General features: G+C 47.6%; 8 protein-coding genes across 8 annotated transcripts; 3 read left to right on the top strand and 5 right to left on the bottom strand.

Moving 5' to 3' along the window:
* Positions 1 to 99: 99 nt before the first annotated feature.
* EDB93DRAFT_764757 (uncharacterized protein) lies at positions 100 to 3,354 on the bottom strand. Its single transcript, XM_041457379.1, has 9 exons — positions 3,158 to 3,354; positions 2,262 to 3,095; positions 1,787 to 2,203; positions 1,568 to 1,727; positions 1,367 to 1,509; positions 565 to 1,316; positions 395 to 515; positions 169 to 344; positions 100 to 121 (listed from the first exon to the last, which is right to left on the bottom strand). The coding sequence occupies exons 1-8, from the start codon at positions 3,224 to 3,226 to the stop codon at positions 309 to 311; spliced, it is 2,532 nt and encodes an 843-aa protein (XP_041304333.1). The 5' UTR covers positions 3,227 to 3,354; the 3' UTR covers positions 100 to 121; positions 169 to 308.
* Positions 3,355 to 5,000: 1,646 nt separating this feature from the next.
* On the bottom strand, positions 5,001 to 6,523 carry EDB93DRAFT_764147 (uncharacterized protein). The gene is made up of 11 exons (XM_041457378.1): positions 6,350 to 6,523; positions 6,264 to 6,292; positions 6,066 to 6,206; positions 5,975 to 6,015; positions 5,819 to 5,911; positions 5,723 to 5,769; positions 5,651 to 5,661; positions 5,501 to 5,603; positions 5,359 to 5,450; positions 5,245 to 5,311; positions 5,001 to 5,192 (listed from the first exon to the last, which is right to left on the bottom strand). Exons 1-11 carry the CDS (start codon positions 6,371 to 6,373, stop codon positions 5,130 to 5,132), a joined length of 711 nt encoding a protein of 236 aa, XP_041304332.1. The 5' UTR covers positions 6,374 to 6,523; the 3' UTR covers positions 5,001 to 5,129.
* Positions 6,524 to 6,732: 209 nt separating this feature from the next.
* On the bottom strand, positions 6,733 to 10,227 carry EDB93DRAFT_1091219 (histone transcription regulator 1; the record flags this gene model as incomplete). Its single annotated transcript, XM_041446334.1, has 13 exons — positions 6,733 to 6,812; positions 6,863 to 6,951; positions 7,004 to 7,498; positions 7,545 to 7,643; positions 7,693 to 7,843; positions 7,892 to 8,733; positions 8,790 to 8,968; positions 9,018 to 9,159; positions 9,212 to 9,404; positions 9,553 to 9,645; positions 9,697 to 9,782; positions 9,851 to 10,136; positions 10,191 to 10,227. 13 exons carry the CDS (start codon positions 10,225 to 10,227, stop codon positions 6,733 to 6,735), a joined length of 2,772 nt encoding a protein of 923 aa, XP_041304331.1.
* A 608-nt stretch (positions 10,228 to 10,835) lies between these two features.
* EDB93DRAFT_1106606 (allantoate permease) lies at positions 10,836 to 13,529 on the top strand (the record flags this gene model as incomplete). Its single annotated transcript, XM_041447634.1, has 16 exons — positions 10,836 to 11,162; positions 11,209 to 11,347; positions 11,398 to 11,425; positions 11,446 to 11,474; positions 11,524 to 11,566; positions 11,733 to 11,756; positions 11,808 to 11,839; positions 11,890 to 12,025; positions 12,147 to 12,300; positions 12,355 to 12,558; positions 12,657 to 12,809; positions 12,863 to 12,891; positions 13,140 to 13,149; positions 13,174 to 13,201; positions 13,327 to 13,394; positions 13,458 to 13,529. 16 exons carry the CDS (start codon positions 10,836 to 10,838, stop codon positions 13,527 to 13,529), a joined length of 1,476 nt encoding a protein of 491 aa, XP_041304330.1.
* A 1,201-nt stretch (positions 13,530 to 14,730) lies between these two features.
* On the top strand, positions 14,731 to 18,728 carry EDB93DRAFT_1302273 (tRNA synthetases class I-domain-containing protein; the record flags this gene model as incomplete). The annotated part of the gene is made up of 18 exons (XM_041454701.1): positions 14,731 to 14,958; positions 15,010 to 15,082; positions 15,134 to 15,203; positions 15,252 to 15,315; positions 15,369 to 15,513; positions 15,570 to 15,623; positions 15,682 to 15,917; positions 15,970 to 16,523; positions 16,577 to 16,665; positions 16,718 to 17,277; positions 17,332 to 17,550; positions 17,604 to 17,685; positions 17,734 to 17,864; positions 17,914 to 18,045; positions 18,101 to 18,201; positions 18,254 to 18,348; positions 18,401 to 18,511; positions 18,573 to 18,728. 18 exons carry the CDS (start codon positions 14,731 to 14,733, stop codon positions 18,704 to 18,706), a joined length of 3,078 nt encoding a protein of 1,025 aa, XP_041304329.1. The 3' UTR covers positions 18,707 to 18,728.
* Positions 18,729 to 18,927: 199 nt separating this feature from the next.
* EDB93DRAFT_1041438 (uncharacterized protein) lies at positions 18,928 to 19,238 on the bottom strand (the record flags this gene model as incomplete). The annotated part of the gene is made up of 3 exons (XM_041444562.1): positions 18,928 to 18,974; positions 19,026 to 19,111; positions 19,180 to 19,238. Coding segments are annotated over 3 exons (192 nt in total), but the record flags the coding sequence as incomplete, so codon positions are not given.
* Positions 19,239 to 20,338: 1,100 nt separating this feature from the next.
* On the top strand, positions 20,339 to 23,026 carry EDB93DRAFT_1253655 (allantoate permease; the record flags this gene model as incomplete). The annotated part of the gene is made up of 19 exons (XM_041453489.1): positions 20,339 to 20,665; positions 20,715 to 20,854; positions 20,893 to 20,977; positions 21,029 to 21,071; positions 21,122 to 21,191; positions 21,244 to 21,258; positions 21,310 to 21,341; positions 21,392 to 21,527; positions 21,577 to 21,594; positions 21,649 to 21,802; positions 21,857 to 21,942; positions 21,992 to 22,060; positions 22,114 to 22,309; positions 22,363 to 22,391; positions 22,461 to 22,479; positions 22,531 to 22,598; positions 22,648 to 22,709; positions 22,771 to 22,901; positions 22,955 to 23,026. 19 exons carry the CDS (start codon positions 20,339 to 20,341, stop codon positions 23,024 to 23,026), a joined length of 1,752 nt encoding a protein of 583 aa, XP_041304327.1.
* A 249-nt stretch (positions 23,027 to 23,275) lies between these two features.
* On the bottom strand, positions 23,276 to 24,391 carry EDB93DRAFT_763702 (uncharacterized protein). Its single transcript, XM_041457377.1, has 2 exons — positions 23,776 to 24,391; positions 23,276 to 23,726 (listed from the first exon to the last, which is right to left on the bottom strand). Exons 1-2 carry the CDS (start codon positions 24,259 to 24,261, stop codon positions 23,430 to 23,432), a joined length of 783 nt encoding a protein of 260 aa, XP_041304326.1. The 5' UTR covers positions 24,262 to 24,391; the 3' UTR covers positions 23,276 to 23,429.
* Between the last annotated feature and the right edge of the window lie 187 nt (positions 24,392 to 24,578).

Below are 24,578 nucleotides of genomic sequence, written 5' to 3'. Positions count from 1 at the left end.
CGACAAATCCTACAATGATAGGGAGAAAGAGAAGTTGCGCCATTCGTTAAATGGTTGATCCCGTTCCTTCCTGCGACTCGTGCCGGTTTGAGTGGTGCAAAACGAGGAAGTTTACTGGCACCTGTGCTATTGTCAACTCTAGCTCTGTGAAGAAACAGTGTCACCGACCTGATTTCTTTTGTACGCCATATTTTCGCCTGCCTTGAAGCACAGGAAGATCGAAAGAAGAATCGGTCGAGTCAGATGATGGGTTCTCCCATAACGGCTCCGACATGATACTGTCCTCAAATCGAACTTCACGGCGTCGCTCACGAGAGGCAGCGGTGAGGCCGATTGACGTCAAACTAGGGGACGTCATGGCCGGACTATGAATGTGATTCACAGTGGAAGGTACCTGTCCTGGATGAGTCACGGCAAGATACGCACGAGCTTCTCGCAAGTAATCGGGGGTCACATTCGCAGAAATATCAATGCCTGCAGACTCGGGTGAAATGGAACTTGGCGTCTCCAAAGTACTGTGACAAGATTGAGATTCGAACGTAACGCTTCACTTGGTCATCATACCTGGCTGTCTGAGAAGTCCCATTAGGCACAGGTACTTGCAGCCGAAGCATCGGCACAGCAACGCCCACCGGTCGATGATTTGGTGAATCATCCGATTTGACTGACATCCTCGACACATCCTCGCCACTTAATGTGGACCAGCCAGAGCTCGACACCGGCGATGCGCCATTCTCGGGAAGTTTAATCACGGGAGAGCTTGTCTCAGGTGACCTCGCAGAGGCAACAGATTCTTGATCGCTGTGACTGGCGCCGTTCAGCTCTTGAGAAGGAACAAAAAGTGCCGGAGGGTCTGGGCGCGGACTGAAGGGGCTACGGAAGTCTGTACTTGATATCAACGGTGTACCAACTGTGGGTATATTGGAAAGCGGCGAGTGCTCAAGCTCTGGTGACTCGGAATGATCCACGACATGCCCAGTCTCCAGCTGTGAGACTTTGATGCCGCTGATAGGAGGCGGCGAAAGCGTCCTGGACGACGACCGCGATCCTATGCTTGATCGTGTCAGAACCCTCTGAGACAGAGGGCTGGAGTATCCACTGGTACTCGGAGGCAATGGGATGGATGGGGCACAGGGGAGGTCATAATTAACATCAACAGTGAAATCCCATTTCGAGTCAACTCGATTGGGAGAAAAGGAATCGAAAAAAAGCTTTTCGGAATGAACTACTATGTCACCATTATCCAAAACATCGGGGTCGAAATCTTGTTGTGTCACGGAATCACTACTGTGTGGCCTATGCACGACAAACAAATGCTGTGGAACATATTTGAGCATTACTCGACGAACCGGAAAAGAAAACCAACGTGTTGATAGGCGTCCACATCTGCAAATCTCAGCTCACAGTCCATGCACTTGGGGTGTGCTACGAAGTGTCGGATATGATTCTGCAACGACTCAGGGCACTCAAACTGCCACTGGCATAGGTGACAGTATGCCTCTGGATGTTCTGTTGCGCCATGCTACCCGGCGGGCTGAGTCAAGGCATCAACGATAATGGTACTCACCCACCATCGCAAATTCGGCTTGATCACTGAATCCAACTTGACATTTGTCGCACGCGGGATGGTTGCGCGATGTCAAGTAGTGCATAGGAAGCTCCTCAGGATCGAATAATGCTCCATCACACAGTTGACAGGATACCTGAGGGTGCATCGTTTCTGTGTGCTGAATGCGACATGAATGGGAGATCTTCACAAATATAACACGAAAAGAGGGGACAATACATTATGGTATTCGCCTGCATCCTGAAAACCCAGGTTACATCTCGTGCAAGACGGATGTATGTCATCTGGGGAATCTCTGTAGTGCTGGCGTAGGCCTTCTTCCTCGGCGTACCTTGTTTGGCAGACTTCACAACGATAGGGGGCAGCGTGGTCTGCGAGGTGCTCGTCTAAAAGGTCTGTATTTGCGAAGATGCCCTCGTGACAAACGGGGCACGAATGCGCCGAGGCGATGTGCTCCTTGAGAACTTCCTCCTCCAGACAAACGAATTCACACATTCCGCAGGTGAAAGAGTGTTTCGCAACCGTGTGGTCGTCCAGTGCTGACTGAAGCTTGAAGACATTGCTGCACAAAGGACAGTGATAAGAAGCTGGTGGAGAAACAGGGCGGGGCGGCTCTGGGTGGGATGTCTGGCGATGCTGGAAATACAGGTTTGAGAGTGAGAGACAACGATAAAGCACAATGAAGAAAACATGCCGTTGCATATACTGCGTCGTTTTCGAATCCGAGATTACACTCGATACATTTCGGATGGGCACCTTTTGAAGAATGCAAGTAATGCTGGCGAAGCCCCTCTTCGGAGGTAAACGCCGCATTGCATTCCCGGCAGATGCTGGGTGCGCGTGTATGCACTGCGGCGACATGATCATTGAGAGCATGTTTAGACGGGCATTTGAGCCGACAAATGGCACAAACATGCTCGGGGGGATGAGCGGTTTCGTTATGGGCAGTAAGCTTAGACTTCTTCGAGAATGTGCGTTCGCATGAAATGCAAGGATACATTTTCTTGGCCGATCCTTCGAGAGGATGGGCGGCGCGAATATGACTAGGCAGCTCTTCTGCGGAGAGGAATGTTTGTTTGCACATGGGACATCCCAAAACGCTGGCTTGTACTTTGGGAACAGGATGGCTGATCGACTTGTGTTCCTCAAGAGCGCTAGGTGTGGAGAAGCTCTGATAACAAGATGGACATGGGTTTTTATTAGGTGAATGGTCTACGCGCATGTGATGCTGGAGCGTTTCGGAACTGACAAACTGCATAGCACAGGTACCACAGGGGAATGTGACCGGGATTGTGGTGTTGGCTTTACTGGCACTGGCAGCTGCAGGAGGGACCTTAGATCCTGCATTGTGATCCGCCTTGATGTGCGTGCTGAGCTCGGTGGTTGTCATAAATGTCTGAGAACATCCCGCTTTGCACTTGTGGTGCCTCTTAGATGCAAGATGTTGAATCAGCGCAGCATTATTCTTGAAATCTTGCTGGCAGAGTTGACAACTTATTCCCGCTACTACATGCTTCGTTTTGATGTGCTTGGTGCAAGCGAATACAATCAGTACATCAATCGAATCATCGGAATCAAATTGCTGCTCACCGCTTCTAACGCAGTTAGTAAGCCTGGGATGATTGCCTGACCAGGCGGGCATAATGGACAAAATGGCATATCGCTGGAATAACTTGTTGGAGAGTTGAATGGAAATTATGCGGAGTCGACTATCCCACCACGTCTTATACATAGACACGACTGCCTGCACTGGCACACGACTTTGACACATGTTAGCGGCGAAGGCGGACTCCTTCTGGAAGCGTGGGTCAAACTTGGAAGCAATGCCTGTTTGGCGTGACTTCGTAAGTCGAGCCTTCTTTCTGCCTAATAATAGTTGTTTGACAATGTACGGGGCAAGCGTGCTCTAACACTTCATGATCAAGTTCAGCACCACCACAATTAGTAGGAATGGATCGCCATCTACGAAAGTGAGATGGTTTCAGAACGATCAATGGAAATCACCTGAGGTAGCCATGCGGAAGCAACGTGCTACGTACACAGTAGAAAGTGGACAGCAGCTGACCGTGATCAAGGGTGAAAACGAAGTCCAGAGTCGAGTCGAGACTTAATGTGACAATGATACAGTAGAAAACACAACTTAGGCGTGCAGATCAGTATAGCAGATCATCATCGATCATCGATCAGGCAGTAAGGAAGAATGTTCTTTGCAACTACTTCATGAACTTGATGAGTGTGGCACTGAAAGACCAGTGGACCCCCATGCGGTGTGTGCCCCTTGTTGACATGCATCACCTCTTTGATTACCTCCCAATGCACCCTCGACCGTAAGAGACAGAACTCTGGCTACCACACCAAGTTGTATGTCAGCCTTAAAAAAACGCTTTGTACCTATATGTTAATCAATACCGAGTTTCCTTCACAATAATACATTGTTCACCTCACCGACATACCTGTATGAAGCGGTGTAGCCTGGAAGGACAAGGTTGTAAATTTGAAGCTTGACACTTTGAGTTCAGTCCCTAGTCTCCAACTCTGAGATTTCCGAGATTGCGTGCATCGTGGGTGAGATACTTACCGAAGTACTATATGAGTACCCCGTGTATGTTCCTGGGTTTGTACCAGAGGGGTAATAGTCACGGTGTCGCCTGATCCAGTAATTGAGACACGCATGCCCTACTGATTCCCTCCCGATCGCAATCAGGCCTCGCAGTCAGCATTCACTTCCATGATGGCGGAAAAAACATGAGTGGAGCGGCTAGCACAGGACCCGTCTTGATTTGGACAGTATATCACACTAGCCTGCTGATCGTCAGATCAGTAGCAGCAACGCGAATGGCGTGATCAGGGGTACGTACTAGGTTGAACTTTCAACCACACATTTATTGGATAGTCGATTATTCGCTCATAGATACTATCAGCATTGTTTTAGGCACAACTAGGTCAGTGATTTGAATGTTGGGTTCCATCTCAGATAATAATCGTTGTAGACCTGTTCGACATTAGTGAGCGCCAGCGTCCAGCATCCTGGTCGCATGCATTGTGAGAGTATTTCTATTCAGCGCGGATGTCCTTGGTGCGAGTTTATTGGAACTGAGGAGCACAAGTCATGTCTGACATCCGAGCGCACGTTTGGACAGAATCTGTTGAGTAACGGTGCACCAGCCTCAGATGAACATGTCTGGGACATGCTCGCGTCCATCTTAAGTCGGTGTTTTGCAGATGATAGTCTCAGGAATAATGCGTTGTAAAGAGAAGATCTCACCTCAGTTGCCGCCTTGCTCTAGCGTATCACTGGTCTGGGAATGAGTACCGAGAACAAGTGAATTTGCGAACTGAATGACCAACCACGATCATATTAGCATGCAACAATGAACTCCTTGATCATAATAAGATCCGCGGAGGTCAAGCTTGTGACGTCAATAGCCCACGCGGCTGCTTGTAGATAGGCTGCGAACGAAACACCGGGTTTTCTGAACGAGCTATCTCGTTTTGTATTCTGGACCAGTAAGATATGCATACGAGAACTAGTAGATGAGCTTTGTCAAGAATAGTTTGATTTTCAGTTGATGAATGCGTTGTACAAGGCTCTCCACATCCTATTGCCGTCTGTGTCGATTACATCCTGCAAATCAATCGTCAATCGTCACACAAATTTTCATGGCAGTCGTTCTCACACCGTGACAAGGGATGATTCGATCGAAGTCCCAGTTAGCAACTGTCGTTGCATCGCGGCGCATAGCTCTGCGTATGTGTTAGTGTCAAATAGGAACGAGGAATGATATACAAACTCGGCGTCAACAGTTGTGCCCTTGATAATGGCCCTATGTATCCACGAGTCCGGCTTGATGTTACCATAGGCCGAAGAGGATGACTTTGAATACTAATTGAGATGTTAACAAATACGCATGACCGACAAGAAAAGTGCCCGACTTGTTCATTAGCTGGTAGATTTAGAAGTAAATCTGCTTCAATAAGTGACTTTGATGGCATATGCAGAAAAGCCACGTCTTTGTTTCTAAAACCTGAAAAATAGCTGCAAAGAATTGAGTCGGTGATCCTTGTGAGTAGAAAAGCACGTACCAATGTTGAATCTATATGTAGGTAGATACAATATCACTTTGTGCCAATGAACACCATGATAAATCTGCCTACCTCGTCCTCGAAGCCATAGTTTGTGCCGGGAGGGTCACGGCCCCACACTAAGATCTAATTTCAATGACTAAAGAAAAAAGGACTGCAATGACATACAACCATCAAATTGGAGGGTCTTGTCGCTCATATTATTTATGGCACCTTCAACGCCAATCAACTTTGCATTGGGGTAAGCCCTTTTGAACTCTCCTGTCGTAATTGGTCAGACAAAACCTTGACGACGCCAAGTAATTCAGCAGAGAACGAGCGAACCAAGGAAGAGGTGGTGAACAGCGTCGGCACCTATGATGTATCTTGAAAATTTAGATGTAAGACAGCACGAACATGACTGAATGATGCTCACTTGACTTCACCGAGTTCATCTATCTTATTGCGCGTATCTTGTGTCAGCGGAGTCGATGCAAGTACCCAAACGCCTCCCTGTCGCAATTTGATAGCAGTAGATCGTCCTCCCATAGGGAATATTCCAAGTCGTGCAAAGGGTCTATTGAGTTAACGTAGTAGCGGGAATTGGCAGAGTAATTTCATGAGTGAGCCCTACCTGGAGAAGATCCAGACATCTTTTGTGACCTACAGGGAAACTTAATTAGAGAATTATCTGTACACAGGTAAATTTCGACAACTGACCTCTCGAACGACAATATCACTCATGGTAGTGCAGGTTCAGAGTGACGTGATGCATAATGATTTCAGGGGACAGGACTCCTCGTGGGAATGACATGCACTCCCACTCCATTTGAAATCGAGAGCTCCATTCCGAGCTACGGCCTAAGGTACACGAAACACTTTTTCGACTCGGTACAGCGTTGTTTGAACTTCAGAATATTCGTGGCAATAAAAAACACTCCTACTAAAGTGGGCATCGGGAAACGCATGTTGCAAGATGCAGAACCAAAGATCCCCGTAAAATAAATACTGCCTATTCTCTAGTGAAGCGCCAGCTAAAATGCACATGTTAAGTAAACAAACAGTCTGCCCAGTGGCGAAGCTGAATCACAACCAAAGCATTGTCATAGCTGATCATCGCTCGATGCCTTTTTGAGAGTATCTTGCCAGTCTAATGCTAATTTGGTAAGGGTCTTGCTCCGAACTGTACATAAATTCAGTAATCTGAGGGATGGTCTCGACAGAATGACTGACCAAAGACCGACAAAACTTCGCGCAAAAGATCGCGCTTGGCCATGCATGCCACGACAGGGGTCCAAGAGTCGTCCCTTCCACCAGGTCGCCTAGATAGACAGTAAGCAATTCATGTCAAAACTTCCAAGAGGTGCAATCTACCAAAATATGGGGCCAAAAAGCTCCTTGATGAGCTCCTCTGCCTTCGCCCTGAAGCCCTCATCTGCTAGTTTCCTTGCATAAATCAAAAGTGCTTGCTTATATTCAAGACCGCTATCAAGGGCTTTGGCCGCGTGCAACTTGCTTTCCAGGTGACCGAGTGTGAGCGCTGTATTCCACCATGCGGGACGTTCTTTGTGAGGCGCCGGAATGCTCGTGCTGCCGATTGCACCCTCAATGGAAGCTACAACATCTTTGTCTTTGTTCGCTCGTTGACGGCCTTGCCATACATCCGAGCCCTCTGCCCACCAGCGCTCACTTAGTTTTGTCCAAGAAAAAAGTTGAACATCGTAAGTATATGCAATACCGGAAGAGCAATGAATCATTGGTGCCCCATTATGTCGAACAGTGGCAGACAATATCGTGCAATTTGGCGAAGAAGAGAGGAGGGGTGCAACGGATGTGGGCGGAAAGAAGGATGCAACATTCTTCACATTTCTAAGGAGGGTAAGCACTAGGGAACACAGGAATCCATGCAACTTACATCGAGGTTAGCTGACCAGAAGTTGTGAGTATCATTAATGCCAACTTGCAGCCGTGCATCATCGCGCAAGGTGACCCAAAGCTTAGAGTCGCCATTAATCTGCCAAACATTATTAAGATAGCGATGAGACTTCCGTTCTACCACAAACCTGCGACCTGTGTGTGAATACACATTGACAGAACCGTCTTGCGAAGCAGCCGCACAAAACGTTGTAGATGCAGTCAACGCGAGCGCAGGAGATGGTAAATAATCCAGCCATAGTGTTTGCTTTCCATCAGCAAACGTGACTTCCGTGGCCCCTGGGAGAAACATTAGCCAAATTGAAACAAGTCGAAGGTCTAACGAACCATCTCCTTCTGAATTTCGGGCCTCGAAAACAAAGTCACTTCCCTCCACATTGGCACTTAAGAATGTCAACAGTGGGGGGACAGGTAGTAGATTTGCACCCTCAAATAGATGCGGGCGCGTCGAGACTAAACTCGTCGATGTGATTTCTCGCACTACAACTGTTTCCCTTGGTCGGTCACCACCAAGGGTACGGGGCTTAGATGGCCGGTCCTCAGACGTATCAAAAACCGACGCTTTCCGCTTGCCCTTGTTTCCACTTGACATACTCGTATCGAGAGCATCGATGGGAACATCCATATCCATTGGTCCTCCCATCTCGATATCAGCGTCATAAGTTCGTGGGCTTGGCACGGGTGATGCAGAGTGTGATGCCTGGCGTGATCGGGAGATCTCTGGCACTTGGAATGCACGTGGTCCGAGACCACTTGCTGAAAGCGGTAACGCTGAAGTTGATACGACAGCTGAGCGTGACGTCGACGCAGAAGGCACAGACGACATAAGCACAGGTTGTACTCTCTTCTTATTGCTCTTCTTTGCAACGAGCTTGTTAATGTGCTCAGCACCATTAATCCCATTCGATGTACCAAAACCAGATTGCGATTGAGCACGGTTTGGGGAGGGTGGCGGCGTGATCCTCGATGCTGAAGCAGCATTTGTACTGTGGTTGAAAGTGCCGTGCGAGAATCCTTTGGGAGTTGGTGGCGGTACAAAGCCAAACTTGTGTAAATATTGCTCTTGAGCAGAATGAGGAGCAATGCCCTCCAATTCTTCGGGCTCAAAATGGAAAACGGCTATCGTTCCGTCTGAGGATGCAGCATAGAGTGTCAGACCATCCCAGGACCTTCATAAAGAATGAATCAGATTCTCAACGGAGGTCAAGAAAAGCTTACCACTTACCAGCTGAGATCCATGATCTGTCGTTCAAAAACTTCACGCGCGACGATGAGAGGTCGTGCAGATTTAGTCTGCCAGATGGATATGGATCTATCGTCCGCGCCAAGAGCAACTACAGAGCATATGTTAGATGTAGCTATAGGCGATGCGGGATTTCGCAGAAAGATATGGGGATTGTAGGCCTGTACTGTGCATGAGAATGGTAACACTTTATACACCGTCAGCACGTACCGCAACCTCGACTGTGTTCTCGTGACCAACCAGACTGATCTCAGAAGTCCATGTCCCACGAGTTATAACTGCTGCAATAAAAACAAAGCCTTTATTGTTCGTTGCATTCGAAGCAGTGATGTGAGCACCATCAGGCGACCAACTGCAAAACTCTGTAAGAAAACGATTTAATAGATGCGACCAGTGACACTCACCTAAGACGGCGGAAAAATGTGCTACCAGGAGAGTCTTCGAAGGGTTTTCTGATTTCCGCCTCGAGCTGCCAATCAGTCGTTCTCCATATTTTTACGGACTTGTCGTCGGACTGAGTGGCCATAAATTCGCCTACAGGATCCCAACAAACACCTTTGACAAATCCTTGATGTTGATCCAGCTTTCTAAGACGTTCTGAAAGCAGTGTGAGTAGTGAACCTCTCGCGCTGAACTACTGAAGCTAAAAAGAAATGCTCGAAGACGTTTGGAAGTGCCAATTACCGAAGTGTGAAATAAACCGACAGCTGCGGACGGTGCAAACAAAAGTGAAAATCCAACTCACCCAGAGTGTATCCACACCAAACTAAAACGACAGAATCAAGGCCAACTGAGGCAAGGTAACGATCCCCTGGCGCCCATGCTAGGTCAGTAACGTCTAGCAGTTGTTCAGCGCAAATAGAAACACAAGTGAGCAAAGCCAATTCACCGCTTTCGTGGCCTGGAAGTCGCTTCATTGGTTTCCATCCTTCTACATTGATTTCATTGGAACCAAAGACCTTGCCCCTACCGGATCTGTATTTAAAGGAGAGAAGCACAGATGAATGTTTCAAAAGCACATCAAAGTCATATACCAAACTCACGGATCAAGGTCCCATATCATCACAATCTCGTCATCACTCCCACTTGCAAGCCACCTCCCAGAATGTGCCCATCTGACCGTCAAGACGGGACCTGTATGCATACTCAGCGTACACAAAGACTTCGGTGGTCGATTGCTCATTTCGGATGCATGATTAAGAATGGGTTTCGTGCTCCAGATACGAATTTTGGCATCTAACCCTCCTGTCGCTATGCGCGAACCATCGGGATGAACATGAACAGAAAATATGGAGAGGCGCTTCGTGTCGTGGTCGGTTTTGGAACTATCTGTTTGGCAGAAGACAGTTCAGAAGCAACTATTCTTTACACTTCAATACTTACCCTTGTGCATAACCCAAGCAGGTTTTGTGAACTTCATTGCTACGGTGACCAACTGGAAAGGTCGCTGGCGGATGAGCACTACAGCAGCGCCGCTGCCTGAGCGGCCCAATGCCTGAGACCAAAATTAGTAAGCCACGTGGTTCCTCAGAAGTTATGAAGTGCCACGTCTATGACCGGCTACAGTCCAAGTCGCCGCTACTAGTACAAGTAGACGGTCGCGCCAGATATCGTAATTCATGCGTGAGATCACTCAACTGCCCCATGATACATGATGTCCGGTGAGTACATAGTTGTTTTCCCCCACCATATGCATGATAACATCTTTAGTGACATCCCTGGCGATGTGTTCTTGGTTCTGGGTCTTCTGACAGCTACTTTGGGATGCCAGGCGTCTAAATGTACTCAAGTCGCATTTCCGCTCAACCGACTCGCAATAACAAATTTATAGGTCAAGTGCATAGTCCCGCATATTCTTAGAACAGGCTCTTGCGCAATTGATCAGGAAGGTGATACCACTCGCACAACTCCGTGATGCATACTACTTAGTGGGGGTAGTTGGTTGTTCAGCCGTGCCTGTCTTCAGTGCTTTTTATATAGACGGATTCTTCTTCGGTTCTTCCATACTCATTGTTTTCTCTCATTGAGATGACAACCTCTGTGAGTGCTGCCCCAGAGCAGCCAACCCCGACGACGGACAACATTAGTCGCCCCGTCTCTTTACTGTCTTCGGTTGACAAAATAAGATCTTCTTTACCAAGTGACGATCTGGTGGATGAGGAAGAGGAACAGTTCTCATGGACAACAGCCATCTTTCGTCGAAAGCAGATTGTCCACCCTGACCCTGATGCAATCGCGACTAAACGCGCTGTTTTTGATGATCCTGACCTTGCACCGCACTATTGGCCTAAGAAGGACTACGAGAATCTCCACAGGTTCGATCCAGCCGCTCGTTGGACGTACGGGGAGGAAAGGGTCAGTTTTCATACTTATCATGATTTAATTCATGTTAAATGGGAAGAAGGCCCTGGTCCGCAAGTTGGACTGGAAGATCATGCTTATGGCAGCTGGAGGATTTTCCGCTTTGAACCTGGACAGGAACAACATCAGCCAAGCAAACTCGGACTCTTTTTTGCAGGATCTTGGATTGACTACAGACGGTAAGTTTGTTCGATTGCCATTTGAATAATATTCCGACTTAGCTATCCAGACTTCAACCTCGGAAATACTGTGTTCAGGTTGGCATTTTTATGCGCAGAACTACCGTCACAGCTTGTCTCGAAGCGAGTACGTGTATTTACTCTAGATTTTTTCGTGACTTATGATCGCATTGAAGATTGGCCCGGATCGTTGGATCCCAACGCAGATCTGCCTCTGGAGTATGTAGCAGAACAACTGCATCAAAACTGTTCTTATCGATAGGCCATAGGTGTCGTGTCTCTGTCACAATTCTGGCTGACCGGTAGGACCTCGTTCCTAGTCTGCCGAGCGCTTCTTGGGTAACACCATGTAATTGCTGTCCCAAAGCTTCTTGTCGCTGACCAGTCATTTCAGCGCCTTGCAAGGCGGGTAAGTCTAATTCCTGCACGCGCTTGAGTACACTTTGTTTACAATCCATAGCTATATCCCTGACCTGATATTATATCTATCTTGTATGTCAGTTAACTTCTACCTCAATTTATATTGCTGACCTTTCGGACAGATTTTTACACGAAGACGGAACTACCCGTCCGCCTCGCCCTGTTCTGGATGTCTATGAATTTCTGCGCCATCATTGCTAGTTTTATAGCCTATGGCACGCTTCACATGGATGGTGTAGCGGGCGCTGCTGGATGGAGGTCAGTAAAAGTTTGATGCTCACTTCGCAAAAACCTGACTTGATACAAGGTGGTTGTTCATGATTGAGTGTGTCCATTTATTTCCAATGACATAAGACGCGCGAACTCGACCCTCCCACAGGGGACTCCTCACTCTTCTTATAGGATTTTTATCTTTTTTCCGTATGCCTCCATCGCCAACGCAGACAAAAACATGGTTCCGGCCAAACGGTTGGTTCACGGAAAGAGAAGAGATTATTATGGTCAACCGAATACTTCGTGATGATCCTACTAAGGTAAGTGATTATGTCCCAGTCTCGTTAGACGCTGTGACTAACTCTATTTCTCAGGGTGATATGCACAACCGCGAGGGCCTTACATTGCGTCGCCTGTGGACAGCAATGTGTGATTATGACCTTTGGCCAATTTACATCATGTACGCCTTTCCCCTGATCTTTGTAAGAATTGGACCTCATGAAACGCAGCGGCCTCATGTTTGGTATCCCGAACACTCCCCCATCAACGTATCTCACTTTACTACTCAGGGACATCGGGTAGGTATCACGAGTATCCCTTCGGTTTGACACACTCAAGGCCAGGCAACACAGATTCAACACATTTGCATACCAACCTCCTCACAATACCGTCTCAGGCTCTCGGAATGGTCACTATGTTTCTGATCACGATTGTCTCAGAGTTTGTTAACGAGCGTTCTATTGTGTCGATGATGGAGGACCTCTGGACGTTGCCTTTCCTCGTTGCACTGTATGCGTTGCCCAGCAGCCCTAACCCTTGGATATTTTTTGTGAGCAACGCGTTTTGCGCAGCACATTACATGGAATTTACTCCACTGTTCAGGTCGTGGTGACTGGTTTGTTGTCATATCCGTAAGTTCGAACTTGTGAGCATTAGTGTTCTTGAAGACCACTCTTGACGTCTTCGTGTTACCAGATATACCCATCCAATCCAGGTACTGCTGAAAACGATCTTCGAGCGAAATACTCATCTCTTATTTCAGGTAGGGTGGTGCTCTCGTAACGCCGGGGCAGTGGCAAGTCGAACAGTTAACGCGTCGTTATACAACATGTATAGAATTCTTCATATCCAAACTGTAGACATACTCACGTTCCGCTAGGTTCGTGCAAGTAAGTGCAATCATATCCTCACAGATCTACGTGGCCAGCGATGCTCCCAGATGTATGTCACTCCTCATTTCCTTTCCCAGGCGACATAATTGTCACACTCATCCACGCACATAGATCGACGCGGCAATAAAATTCTCATCATCATCTGCTGCATCAACATCTGTTTTCTGTACCCAGGTACGAAAGCATATTACATCTGGCGCAACCGACAACGAGCCAGGATTTGGGATGCAATGACAACACAGGTGAGTTCATCGTGGACTTCTAAAGAGCTAGAGCTCCGACGCTAAAGACTTCTTATATGATAGGAACGTGCACACTATCTGAGCACGACCAAGGATGTTGGGAACAGAAGACTTGATTTCCGTTTTGCGCATTAACGATACGTTCACTTACGCAACTTTAAACAACTATTTATTCGACTTGCGAGTCTTGCATTAAGAGTAAGAGATAGGAAGATACCCTCAGCACTTGAGCTCAAGTGTCCACCGAAAAACAGTTGTATTCGACAAGCCCAGTGTCCCCAGCTGAAGAGCTGTGGTTTGCCGGAGCGAAAGGCACAGAATATAGTTAGCCAAAGGAATTAGAAATAAATTGAGAGATACGCGTCAAGATGGGACCAGATGGACGGCCCTCTACCGCTGTCTCTGGTGACGTTGACTGCACCCGTAAGAGCAAAGGACGCAAGCGAAGATGAACGTGACAGCAATGGACCTCGAGTACATCATGTGCTGGGATGAGATGAGGTCGGTGAAGAGTTGAGCAAAAATGTGGTCATACTCGAACTACACCTGCACACCGAGGGGGCATATCCTAGGCCCTTCCTAGAGCCAGAATATTATATTATATATAAGTCCGAATGAATGTTTTCAATGGGTGTCGCTGATCGGTCAAGATCGCAACTCGGATCTGCAAGACTGCCTTGTGCTTAATGAGTCCGATGCCAACCAAAAAATATGACGTTGCGCTCACATTGTTTGGACTCTCCGAGTCGGTGAGACAATGCTGCGTGAACTTAGAAGTATGCAGGCAGAGAGGGGGTGCGAGACAGTCCTTCATGTGATCGATCCGACTAGGCTGGTATGACAATACCAGCTCGGGGAATAGCAGTACAGCGTTCTCCACGACCCACACATAAGGTCGGACTCCTCATGAGTTGTCTCCAAAGACCAGTCGAGTTTCTATTAGCATTGTGATTGGAATGAAGCCTCCAAGTTCAAATCAAGCCTTTCGTAGCCCTATGTCAGCCTCAGTAAATAGCCAGCACCAATCAAAAGGTCCGTTGGCGATCCGATGTTCAATTGATCGATTGTCGGAGTCACAGGAGGCGGAAGCACTGCAATGAGGCCACGAAGACTGGTACCCTAAACGGCTCGACAGGTAGAACACGGACTCGGACACCCCAAACAGACCCAGCGATACAGGTGGGTGGGTGCGAAAGTGAAGCAGAGAGGAGAACCAGGAATCCGAGAGAGCACGAAGAGCACGCGCAGCGTTTTCCACAATTCCTAATTAGGTAATGTTACGTGTTGTGACATTTGAAGAATTTTGATGAATTGGGTTGACTGCGTTCCTAGCTTCATGTGTCTGGTGGTTGGACGAATCGCCACGAGGCCAGTTCGCCCGCATGTGTTCAAGTCATCCAAAAGTCGCCATTTTTCCCAATCTTTGAAGAACGCTAGCACAGACCTCAAAGCCTATTCAAAGACTCTTCTCTTGCCAAAGACTTCGTTTCCGCTCTGGGCAGACTCAGCAAAATCCGAGTCGTTATATAAAAAGAAGACTTGCGAAGAGCTATATCGGTGGCAGGTGCGTCGCTCAAACTCTTCGATGCTTCTTGTTAACTGCAGCAGTAAGTAGGCGCAAAATGTGCACAGACCACTCTTCGTCCTGCTCGACGGCCCTCCTTATGCGAACGGTCACCTTCACATGGGTATGCAAAGAACATCATATGAAATCCGCAATAACAATATTTCATTTCCAGGACATGCTTTAAATAAAATCATAAAGGACATCATTAACAGGTACCAAGTCTTGACAGGTCATCAAGTACAGTGAGTTCTTCCTTCCTACTATTGAATAGTAACGCTCATCTGTCGAAGCTACCACCCTGGCTGGGACTGTCATGGTTTACCCATTGAAAATAAGGCACTACAGGAGTTAAAGGCACGTAGTTCTTTCCCTCTAGCGATGTCGCGTCGAATGAATATGAAATCTAGAAGGATGCTCTTTCATTACCACCCAATGTCATACGCGCCGCAGCCAGAGAAACGGCAGAGCGCGAAATGACGACGCAGCAGGAAGAATTCGAGCAATTTTGTATAATGGCTGACTGGAGCCCAAACACGACCTTTCGTACACTTGGTATGACTTGAGACGCATCTATGGCTATATTTTGACTTACAGACCTCTTCCTGAAGACCATGATTATGAGATTCGTCAGCTTCAGGTATTTCAACGAATGGTTGAGCAAGGTATACGATTTCTCGTCTCCTGGCACACAACTCTATTGTTCATTCATATATCGCGTAGGTCTTATTTACCGGCACTACCGACCAGTACATTACTCTCCCTCGTCGCATTCCGCTCTTGCGGAAGCGGAGCTCGTTTATAACGATGATCATGTCTCGCATTCAGCCTATGTGACCTTTCCGTTGGACTCGCAGACTACAATCGCGAACATTGCGCTCCGAGAAGTCTTAGCCAAGGAGCCTTCGGCAAGTTTGCTAGTATGGACTACTACACCTTGGACTCTAACAGCAAACATGGTATGGATGAGTTACATCAATCTTAACATCCTCATAGATATTCTTTCGTTAGGGCATTGCCGTTCATCCTGAATTGATTTACAGTTTCGTGCGCTCATCTGTCAAGGAGGATGCTTTCGTTGTTGCTAAAGATCGTCTCGTCTCGCTGGAGCACATCATTGGACCCTATGAAGTTATTGCTGAAATCAAGGGCGCAGATCTGGTGGGCGCACAATTCCGCTCCGTCTTCTCTTCGATCCATCCGTCTGGCTCGATGAGCGCAAAGATTATTGCGGCGGCTCATGTCACATCAGAGTCTGGATCCGGTCTGGTGCACTGCGCTCCCGCACATGGTGCAGAAGATTACCTGGCATTCCGATCGCTAGGTCTTCTGCAGGGCCCCACGGATATTATTTGTCACGTCGACGATGCTGGCAAATTTTCTCCTGATGTTGCTCATGTCGTAGGCGAAGAAGCTGCGCAAACACTAGTAGGACAAGAGGTACTCAAGGGTGGAAACAAGGCTATCGTCAACCTGCTGGAGTCCACCGGGTCCCTTGTGAAAGTGCAGAGGATCAAGCATCGCTATCCGTATGATTGGAAGACTGGTGAACCTATCATTGTAACGTAAGTTGCGCCCGGCGAGATAGGCCTACTTCGGTGCTTACGTAGTCGAATAGGGCTACCTCCCAATGGTTTGCCAATCTGGACGGTATCAAGGATGATGCACTTCACGCGCTGCAGGATGTACAGTTCTATCCGCCCTCGTGTACGTTCCCCTTCTGTCCTTGGTATTATATTCTAAGTTTGTTTGATCACAGCCCGCAATAGACTAGAGTCATTCGTTCGCTCACGTTCTGAATGGTGCATTTCTCGCCAGCGAGTGTGGGGTGTCCCCATCCCGGCTTTATACCACACCCCAACGGATACCGCCATCCTCTCATCCGAATCCCTCACCCACATATTACGTGTTTTGTCTGAACGGGGCGTGGCTCATTGGTGGGAAGGTCCAGTTGAAGACTTCCTTACACCAGAGCTACTCGCCAAATTTGCAGGTGGGCCTGAAGCTTGGCGCAAAGGCACGGACACGATGGACGTCTGGTTTGATAGCGGGTCAAATTGGAGTACACTGAGCGCCCCCACAGGTGGGAGAAAACATCGGGCGGACGTATGTCTTGAAGGCACAGACCAGCATCGTGGGTGGTTCCAGAGTCAGTTGTTAACCTCAGTGGGCGTTAGTTCCGGACAAAGTGCTGCAAGGCCAGTGAGCCCATACGGAACGCTGATTACGCATGGTATGGTACTTGATGAGGCAGGCAAGAAGATGAGTAAATCCCTGGGAAACATTGTCAGCCCGATGACAATCATCCACGGTGGCAAGGTCAGTCATTGTTTATTTTACGCATATAGTTCGCTGAATTTTTGCGGTCGACAGGATAAGAAGAAAGAACCTGCGTACGGCACCGATGTCCTCCGCTTATGGGTAGCAACTGTCGAGTACTGGCGGGATATGTCCATTGGACCCACAGTTCTTGCTCAGTGTGCGGAATCTATGAGAAGAATCCGTAATTCTGCTCGGTTTATTCTTGGAAATATTGGTACAACTGCTCAACGAAAGCACTTTGTTCCGGTTGAACGCAGCGAACTGGGCTTGGTCAGTTCACGCATTCAATTGATGTCTAATACCATATTTGATTCTTGCGACAGGCTGAGCGCTTTGTGATGAACGAGCTTTACAAGCTCGATCAAATTGCTGCAGAAGGATATGCAAACTATAACTTCCCAAAAGGTGGGAGCTCATCGTGTTCATGGAATTTACATGCTCACCCCGCGCTAGTCATGACTTCCTTGACCAACTTTGCAAACCTCACGTTGTCATCGCTCTACTTTGATATTACGAAAGACTGCCTCTATGCCAACGACATTCAAAGTGTCGAGAGACGGGCAGTTGTGACAATTCTTGCCAAAGTGAGCGCTATCCAGTGAGATTATACGGTTGAACTGATGTTCTCACCAGGTCCTCGACTATATGACCTCTGTAATGGCCCCAGTGCTCCCTTACCTGGCAGAGGAAATTCACACTGCTCTCCATGAAGGTGATGAAGCTGTGTCCCAGCTATCTGTCTTTGCGAAGAAGTGGACTCCTGTCGTGAGTAGTGATGTCGCAGTTTGTACTTTCCCTAACATTCTCTTGAACCAAATAGAGCACTGAGTGGAGTGATCCGCATGCCGAACAAGACATGGCTAATTTGCTGAGGATGCGCAGCGCCGTGCTATCTCTTTTGGAAAAGGCTCGAGGAGACAAGTGAGTGCCCAATTCTTTTTTGCGTTCATAGTCCGAGCATGTTTCGATGTAGGCATCTCAAGAGCTCTCTAGAAGCTGAGCTCGATATCATCTTGCCCAACAATATATCTGTGCAACCATACTTACTACAGTTGATCAAACGCGAAGGTGAGCAGCTTGATCTTCCCGCTTTTCGTAAGTGAACGGTATTTGCGCGTAGAGACGTTCCTGAAGACGCTTTTCATCGTCTCTAATGCCACTATCACGGATGAAGACTCTCTTGGTACAAGTTCATTCGCGTGGTCCTATGTTTCTTCAATGGATGTACCCGGTATGTTCTGTGTTTTTAAAAGCTGTTTCTGGTATTCATTCGCCTTATTTCTTCTACGTAGACTCGGACTTTGAGCTGTCAATTCGCGTTAGACCCGCGTCTTCGAGCAAGTGTCCACGGTGCTGGACGTATACTCGTGAAGAGGAGCATGATTTATGTCCCCGCTGTGAGGACGTTGTTCGAAATGTGGATTAAATCGTTTCTAGCGAAGATGGTACATGCATATATATAGATTACGATCCTACATAATACCCGTCAGTCCCTAGTATACCTCCTGCACTTGTTTGAGCTTGACTGGCACTTCGGTATGTTTTGTACAAACACTGGCAGCACCCGTGATAGTGTTGGGTTCATCCAACTCATCCAGACTCCAGAGTATATCCACACCAAACTAAAACGACAGAATCAAGGCCAACTGAGGCAAGGTAACGATTCCCTGGCGCCCATGCTAGGTTAGTAATGTCTAGTAGTTATTTAGTGCAAATAGAAAAACAAGCGAGCAAAGCCAATTCACCGCTTTCGTGGCCTGGAAGTCGCTTCACTGGTTTCCATCCTTCTACATTGACTTCATTGGAACCAAAGACCTTGCCCCTAACCAATCTGTATCTAAAGGAGAGAAGCACAGATGAATGTTTCAGAAGCACATCAAAGTCATTCACCGAACTCACGGATCAAGGTCCCATATCATCACAATCTCGTCATCACTCCCACTTGCAAACCACCTCCCAGGAATGCCGTCAAGACGGGACCTGTATGCATACTCAGCGTGCACAAAGACTTCGGTGGTCGATTGCTCATTTCGGATGCATGATTAAGAATGGGTTTCGTGCTCCAGATACGAATTTTGGCATCTAACCCTCATGTCGCTATGCGTGAACCATCGGGATGAATATGAACGGAAAATATGGAAAGGCGCTTCGTGTCGTGGTTGGTTTTGGAACTATCTGTTGGAACTATCTGTTTAATAGAAAATAGTTAAGAAACAAGTTCAAACAACTATTCCTTACACTTCAATACTTACCCTTGTGCATAACCTATGCAGGTTTTGTGAACTTCATTGCTACGGGAACCAACTGGAAAGCTGGCGGATAAGTGGTACAGCAGCAGCACCCCAATGCCTGAGACGACCGAAATTAGTAAGCCACGTGAAGTTTGAACGGTTCTCCAGAAGTTGGCGTTTGACCTTATGTCGAGAAATTTATGGTAACGCAGTGACAGTTGACTGGGCCACAGACGCCATAGTAGACGGTCGTGCTAGATATCGCCATTCATACGTGATATCACTCACTGCTAGCTGCCCCATGATGCATGTGCATGGTGTCCTGAGTACGTAGTCGTTTTTCCCCACCTCTGCCATTTTATGAAGTGCACCATATGCATGATAACATCTTTAGTGACATCCCTGTCGGTGCTCTTGGTTTCTGACAGCCACTTTGGGACTTCAGGCGTATAAATGTACTCATGAACATAACCGGCAACCCGATCATTACAGTTCATTGAGTACAATGGGATGAACATGCTGTCTCTGCAAGTACTGACTTAGGCGAACGCTCCAGGATAGTCGTGGCACTCGTTAAAGTTACGCTGCATTTCCGTTCAAGCGATAACAAAAAACCGATAACAAAATTTGTAGGTCAAGTGCATAGTTCTGCCTATTGTTAGAACAGGACCTTGCGCAATCCATCAGGAAGGTGATACCACTCACTCGCACAACTCCGAGTTGCATGCGAGTTGGGATAGTTGGTTGCTCAGCTGTGCCTGTCCTGAGTGCTTTTATAGGTGGATTCTTCTTCCGTTCTTCTATACCAGTGGTTTTCTCCCATCGAGATGATAACCTCTGTGAGTGCTACCCCAGGGCAGCAGACTCCGACGACGGACGGCATCAGTCGGTCCGTATCTTTACTGTCTTCTGTTGGCAAAAGAAGTTCCTCTTTACCAAATGATGATCTGGTGGATGATGCAGGGGAACAGTTCTCATGGACAACAGCCATCTTTCGTCGAGAGCAGATTGTCCACCCTGACCCTGATGCAATCGCGACTAGACGCTCTGTTTTTGATGATCCTGACCTTGCACCGCACTATTGGCCTAAGAAGGACTACGAGAATCTCCACAGGTTTGATCCAGCCACTCGGTGGACGTACGGGGAGGAAAGGGTCAGTTTTCATACTTATCATGATTTAATTCATGTTAAATGGGAGGAAGGCCCTGGTCCGCAAGTTGGACTGGAAGATCATGCTTATGGCAGCTGTAGGATTTTCCGCTTTGAACCTGGACAGAAGCAACATCAGCCAGGCAAACTCGGACTCTCTTTTGCAGGATCTTGGATTGACTACAAACGGCAAGTTTGTTCGATTGCCATTTGAATAATATCCCGACTTAGCTATCCAGACTTCAACCTCGGAAATACTGTGTTCAGGTTGGCATTTTTATGCGCAGAACTACCGTCACAGCTTGTCTCGAAGCGAGTACGTGTATTTACTCTAGATTTTTTCGTGTGACCTATGATCGCATTGAAGGTTGGCCCGGATCGTTGGATCCCAACGCAGATCTGCCTCTGGAGTATGTAGCAGAACAACTGCATCAAAACTGTTCTTATCGATAGGCCATAGGTGTCGTGTCTCTGTCACAATTCTGGCTGACCGGTAGGACCTCGTTCCTAGTCTGCCGAGCGCTTCTTGGGTAATACCATATAATTACTGTCTCAAAGCTTGTCACTGATCAGTCACTTCAGCGCATTACAAGGCGGGTAAGTCTGACTCCTGCGCGCGCTCGAGTACATTTTGTTCACATTTCATAGCTATATCCCTGACCTGATATTATATCTATCTTGTATGTCAGTTAATTTCTACCTCGACTTATATTGCTGACCTTTCGGACAGATTTTTACACGAAGACGGAACTACCCGTCCGCCTCGCCCTGTTCTGGATGTCTTCGAATTTCTGCGCTATCATTGCTAGTTTCATAGCCTATGGCACGCTTCACATGGGTGGTGTGGCTGGCGCTGCGGGATGGAGGTCAGTAAAAGTTTGATGCTCATTTCGCAAAAACCTGACTCGATACAAGGTGGTTGTTCATGATTGAGTGCGTCCGTTTCTTTCCAATAACATAAGACGCGCGAACTCGACCCTCCCACAGGGGACTCCTCACTCTTCTTATAGGATTTTTATCTTTTTTCCGCATGCCTCCATCGCCAACGCAGACAAAAACATGGTTCCGGCCAAACGGTTGGTTCACGGAAAGAGAAGAGATCATTATGGTCAACCGAATACTTCGTGATGATCCCACCAAGGTGAGTGATTATGTCCCAGTCTCGTTAAGCACTGTAACTAACACTCTCCCTCAGGGTGACATGCACAACCGCGAGGGCCTTACATTGCGTCGCCTGTGGACAGCAATGTGCGACTATGACCTTTGGCCAATTTACATCATGTACGCCTTTCCCCTGATCTTTGTAAGAGTTGGACCTCATGAAACGCAGCGGCCTCATGTTTGGCATCCCAAACACTCCCCCATCGACATATCTCACTTTACTACTTAGGGATATCGGGTAGGTATCACGAGTATCCCTTCGTTTTGACACACTCAAGGCCAGGAACGCAGATTTAACACATTTCAAACCAACCTCCTTACAATACCCTCTCAGGCTCTCGGAATGGTCACTATGTTTCTGATCACGATTGTCTCAGAGTTTGTTAACGAGCGTTCTATTGTGTCGATGATGGAGGACCTCTGGACGTTGCCTTTCCTCGTTGCACTGTATGCGTTGCCCAGCAGCCCTAACCCTTGGGTATTTTTTGTGAGTAGTGCGTTTTGCGCAGCACCTTATACGAGGTTTACTCCACTGTTCAGGTTGTGGTGACTGGTTTGTTGTCATATCCGTAAGTTCGAAATTGTCAGCATTAGTGTTCTTGAAGACCATTCTTGACGTCCTCGCCTCGTGTTACCAGATATACCCATCCAATCCAGGTACTGCTTAAAACGATTTTCCAGTCAAATAGTACTCATCTCTTGTTTCAGGTGGGGTGGTGCTCTCGTAACGCCGGGGCAGTGGCAAGTCGAACAGTCAACGCGTCGTTATACAACATGTATAGAATTCTCCATATCAAAACTGTAGACATACTCACGTTCCGCTAGGTTCGTGCAAGCCAGTGCAATCATATCCTCACAGATCTACGTGGCCAGCGATGCTCCCAGATGTATGTCACTCCTCATTTCTTTCCCAGGCAACATAATTGTCACACTCATCCACGCACATAGATCGACGCGGCAATAAGATCCTCATCATCATCTGCTGCATCAACATCTGTTTTCTGTACCCAGGTACGAAAGCATATTATATCTGGCGCAACCGACAACGAGCCAGGATTTGGGATGCAATGACAACACAGGTGAGTTCACCAAAGAGCTAGGGTTCTGGCACTAAAGAGTAGTTATATGATAGGAACGTGCACACTATCTGAGCACGACCAAGGATGTTGGGAACAGAAGACTTGATTTCCGTTTTGCGCATTAATGATACGTTCGTTTAGGCAGTTTTAATCAATCCTTCATTCGACTCGCGAGTCTTGCATTGAGAATATGAGATAGGACAAAGATAGGAGGTCGATGACCTCAGCACTTGAGTCGAGTGTCCGCTATATGTGGACACGGATCCAACGGCGTTTCAAAGTCTAAGAACGTTGGGGAATCTTTGCTATTATTGTATGTTGCTTAATACCCCCTGGTGCAAACTGCAAACAAATCGGAAAATCCGATTCAATCGAAAAAAAATAATTGGAGTTAAAGCAATTGATTCATAGCGAAAATACAAGAAATCTAATCAAGTCCATAAAATAGTCCTAGTAACAAAGCAATGTCCATGATGCAAAGTCCTTCGTATGAATGTCATAAATGTCTAAATTGTCCAAATTATTGTATTAGTTGCAAGCCCCCAAATCCTTCCAAGTTCCAGAAGTGTCACCAGGACTGTTGCTCTGAGTCCACTGCGTAGAAATCCAGAGATGACCATTGAAGGTTACTTTGGAACCCCCGGAGTAAGCAGTGGCCTTGTTCCAAGCAGGAATTCCGGTGCAATCGACTTTGTTGCTGATCGGTTGGTTGCAAGGCCCATTCAAAGTCCATGCGCCAGCGGCAGACTCTGGGTTGTTGTTATAGCTCCATTGACTAGCGGTCCACAATTGGTTGTTAAAGATAACCTGAGCGCCTGCGCTGTACTGAACCGGATGTGAGCGGAAGGACAACTAGGGCGAAGATACAACTTACTGCGAGATTAGCCTGCCATGGCTGGAAGCCATCACACGACAAAGATGACACGGATGGAGACGGCCCCTTGTTCGGCTGACCAGAAGGTTTGACGGTCTGGGTTGGCGTCACGGTGGGCGTCACAGTCGCTGAGGGCGTTGGTGTGGTAGTGGGAGGTTTAGGCGTCAGCGAGGTTGTGGGCGTCAAGGAGGTGGTAGGCGTAACCAGGGTAGTGGACGGGGTGATTGTTGGATGGGTAGAGGGCGGGGGCGTAATAGAAGTCGTAGGTGAGGTGGACATCGTAGGCGAAGTGGAAGTCGTGCCGGTGGAAGACGACGACGTAGTGGTGGGCACTGTGGCGATAGTAGTAGGGACAACAGTAGACGTGATAGTGGGAGATGGAGTAGCAGAATCACGAGCAATATTGGCCCTTGGGAAGACCACTGCACCGGTAGGAGCCAAAGTGGCAGCGAGGACGAATGCGACACTGATGAATTTCGAGTACATGATTATTTGGTGAGAGTTGATTGTGAGTTGGTTGATTGTGAGATGATTGTGAATTGATTGAGGTTACTGCGAAAATCCAAGGTCCTTTTATACTGAACAGAGGAGACGTCATATTGGTACCCGAGAGCCTGAGCGGAACTCTCAATTCAATTGATCAAGTTGCAATGAATTGGTACCCCTATGGATGACTCACCGGATGTCTCAGATCTCCCAATCGGGATATCCGATTTGAAAATCTCGCTGCGGGCCGGTAAACTTATGTAATCTAATATAAAGGCAAGAGAACTTACTAAGACATATATTACATCATCATGGTC

The sequence above is a fragment of the Suillus bovinus genome (genome assembly GCF_016758785.1).
Source record: "Suillus bovinus strain UH-Sbo-P2 chromosome Unknown EDB93scaffold_62, whole genome shotgun sequence".
NCBI lineage: Eukaryota > Fungi > Basidiomycota > Agaricomycetes > Boletales > Suillaceae > Suillus > Suillus bovinus.
The sequence above is the reverse complement of the archived record's forward strand: the minus strand, read 5'-3'. Positions and strand labels throughout refer to the sequence as shown.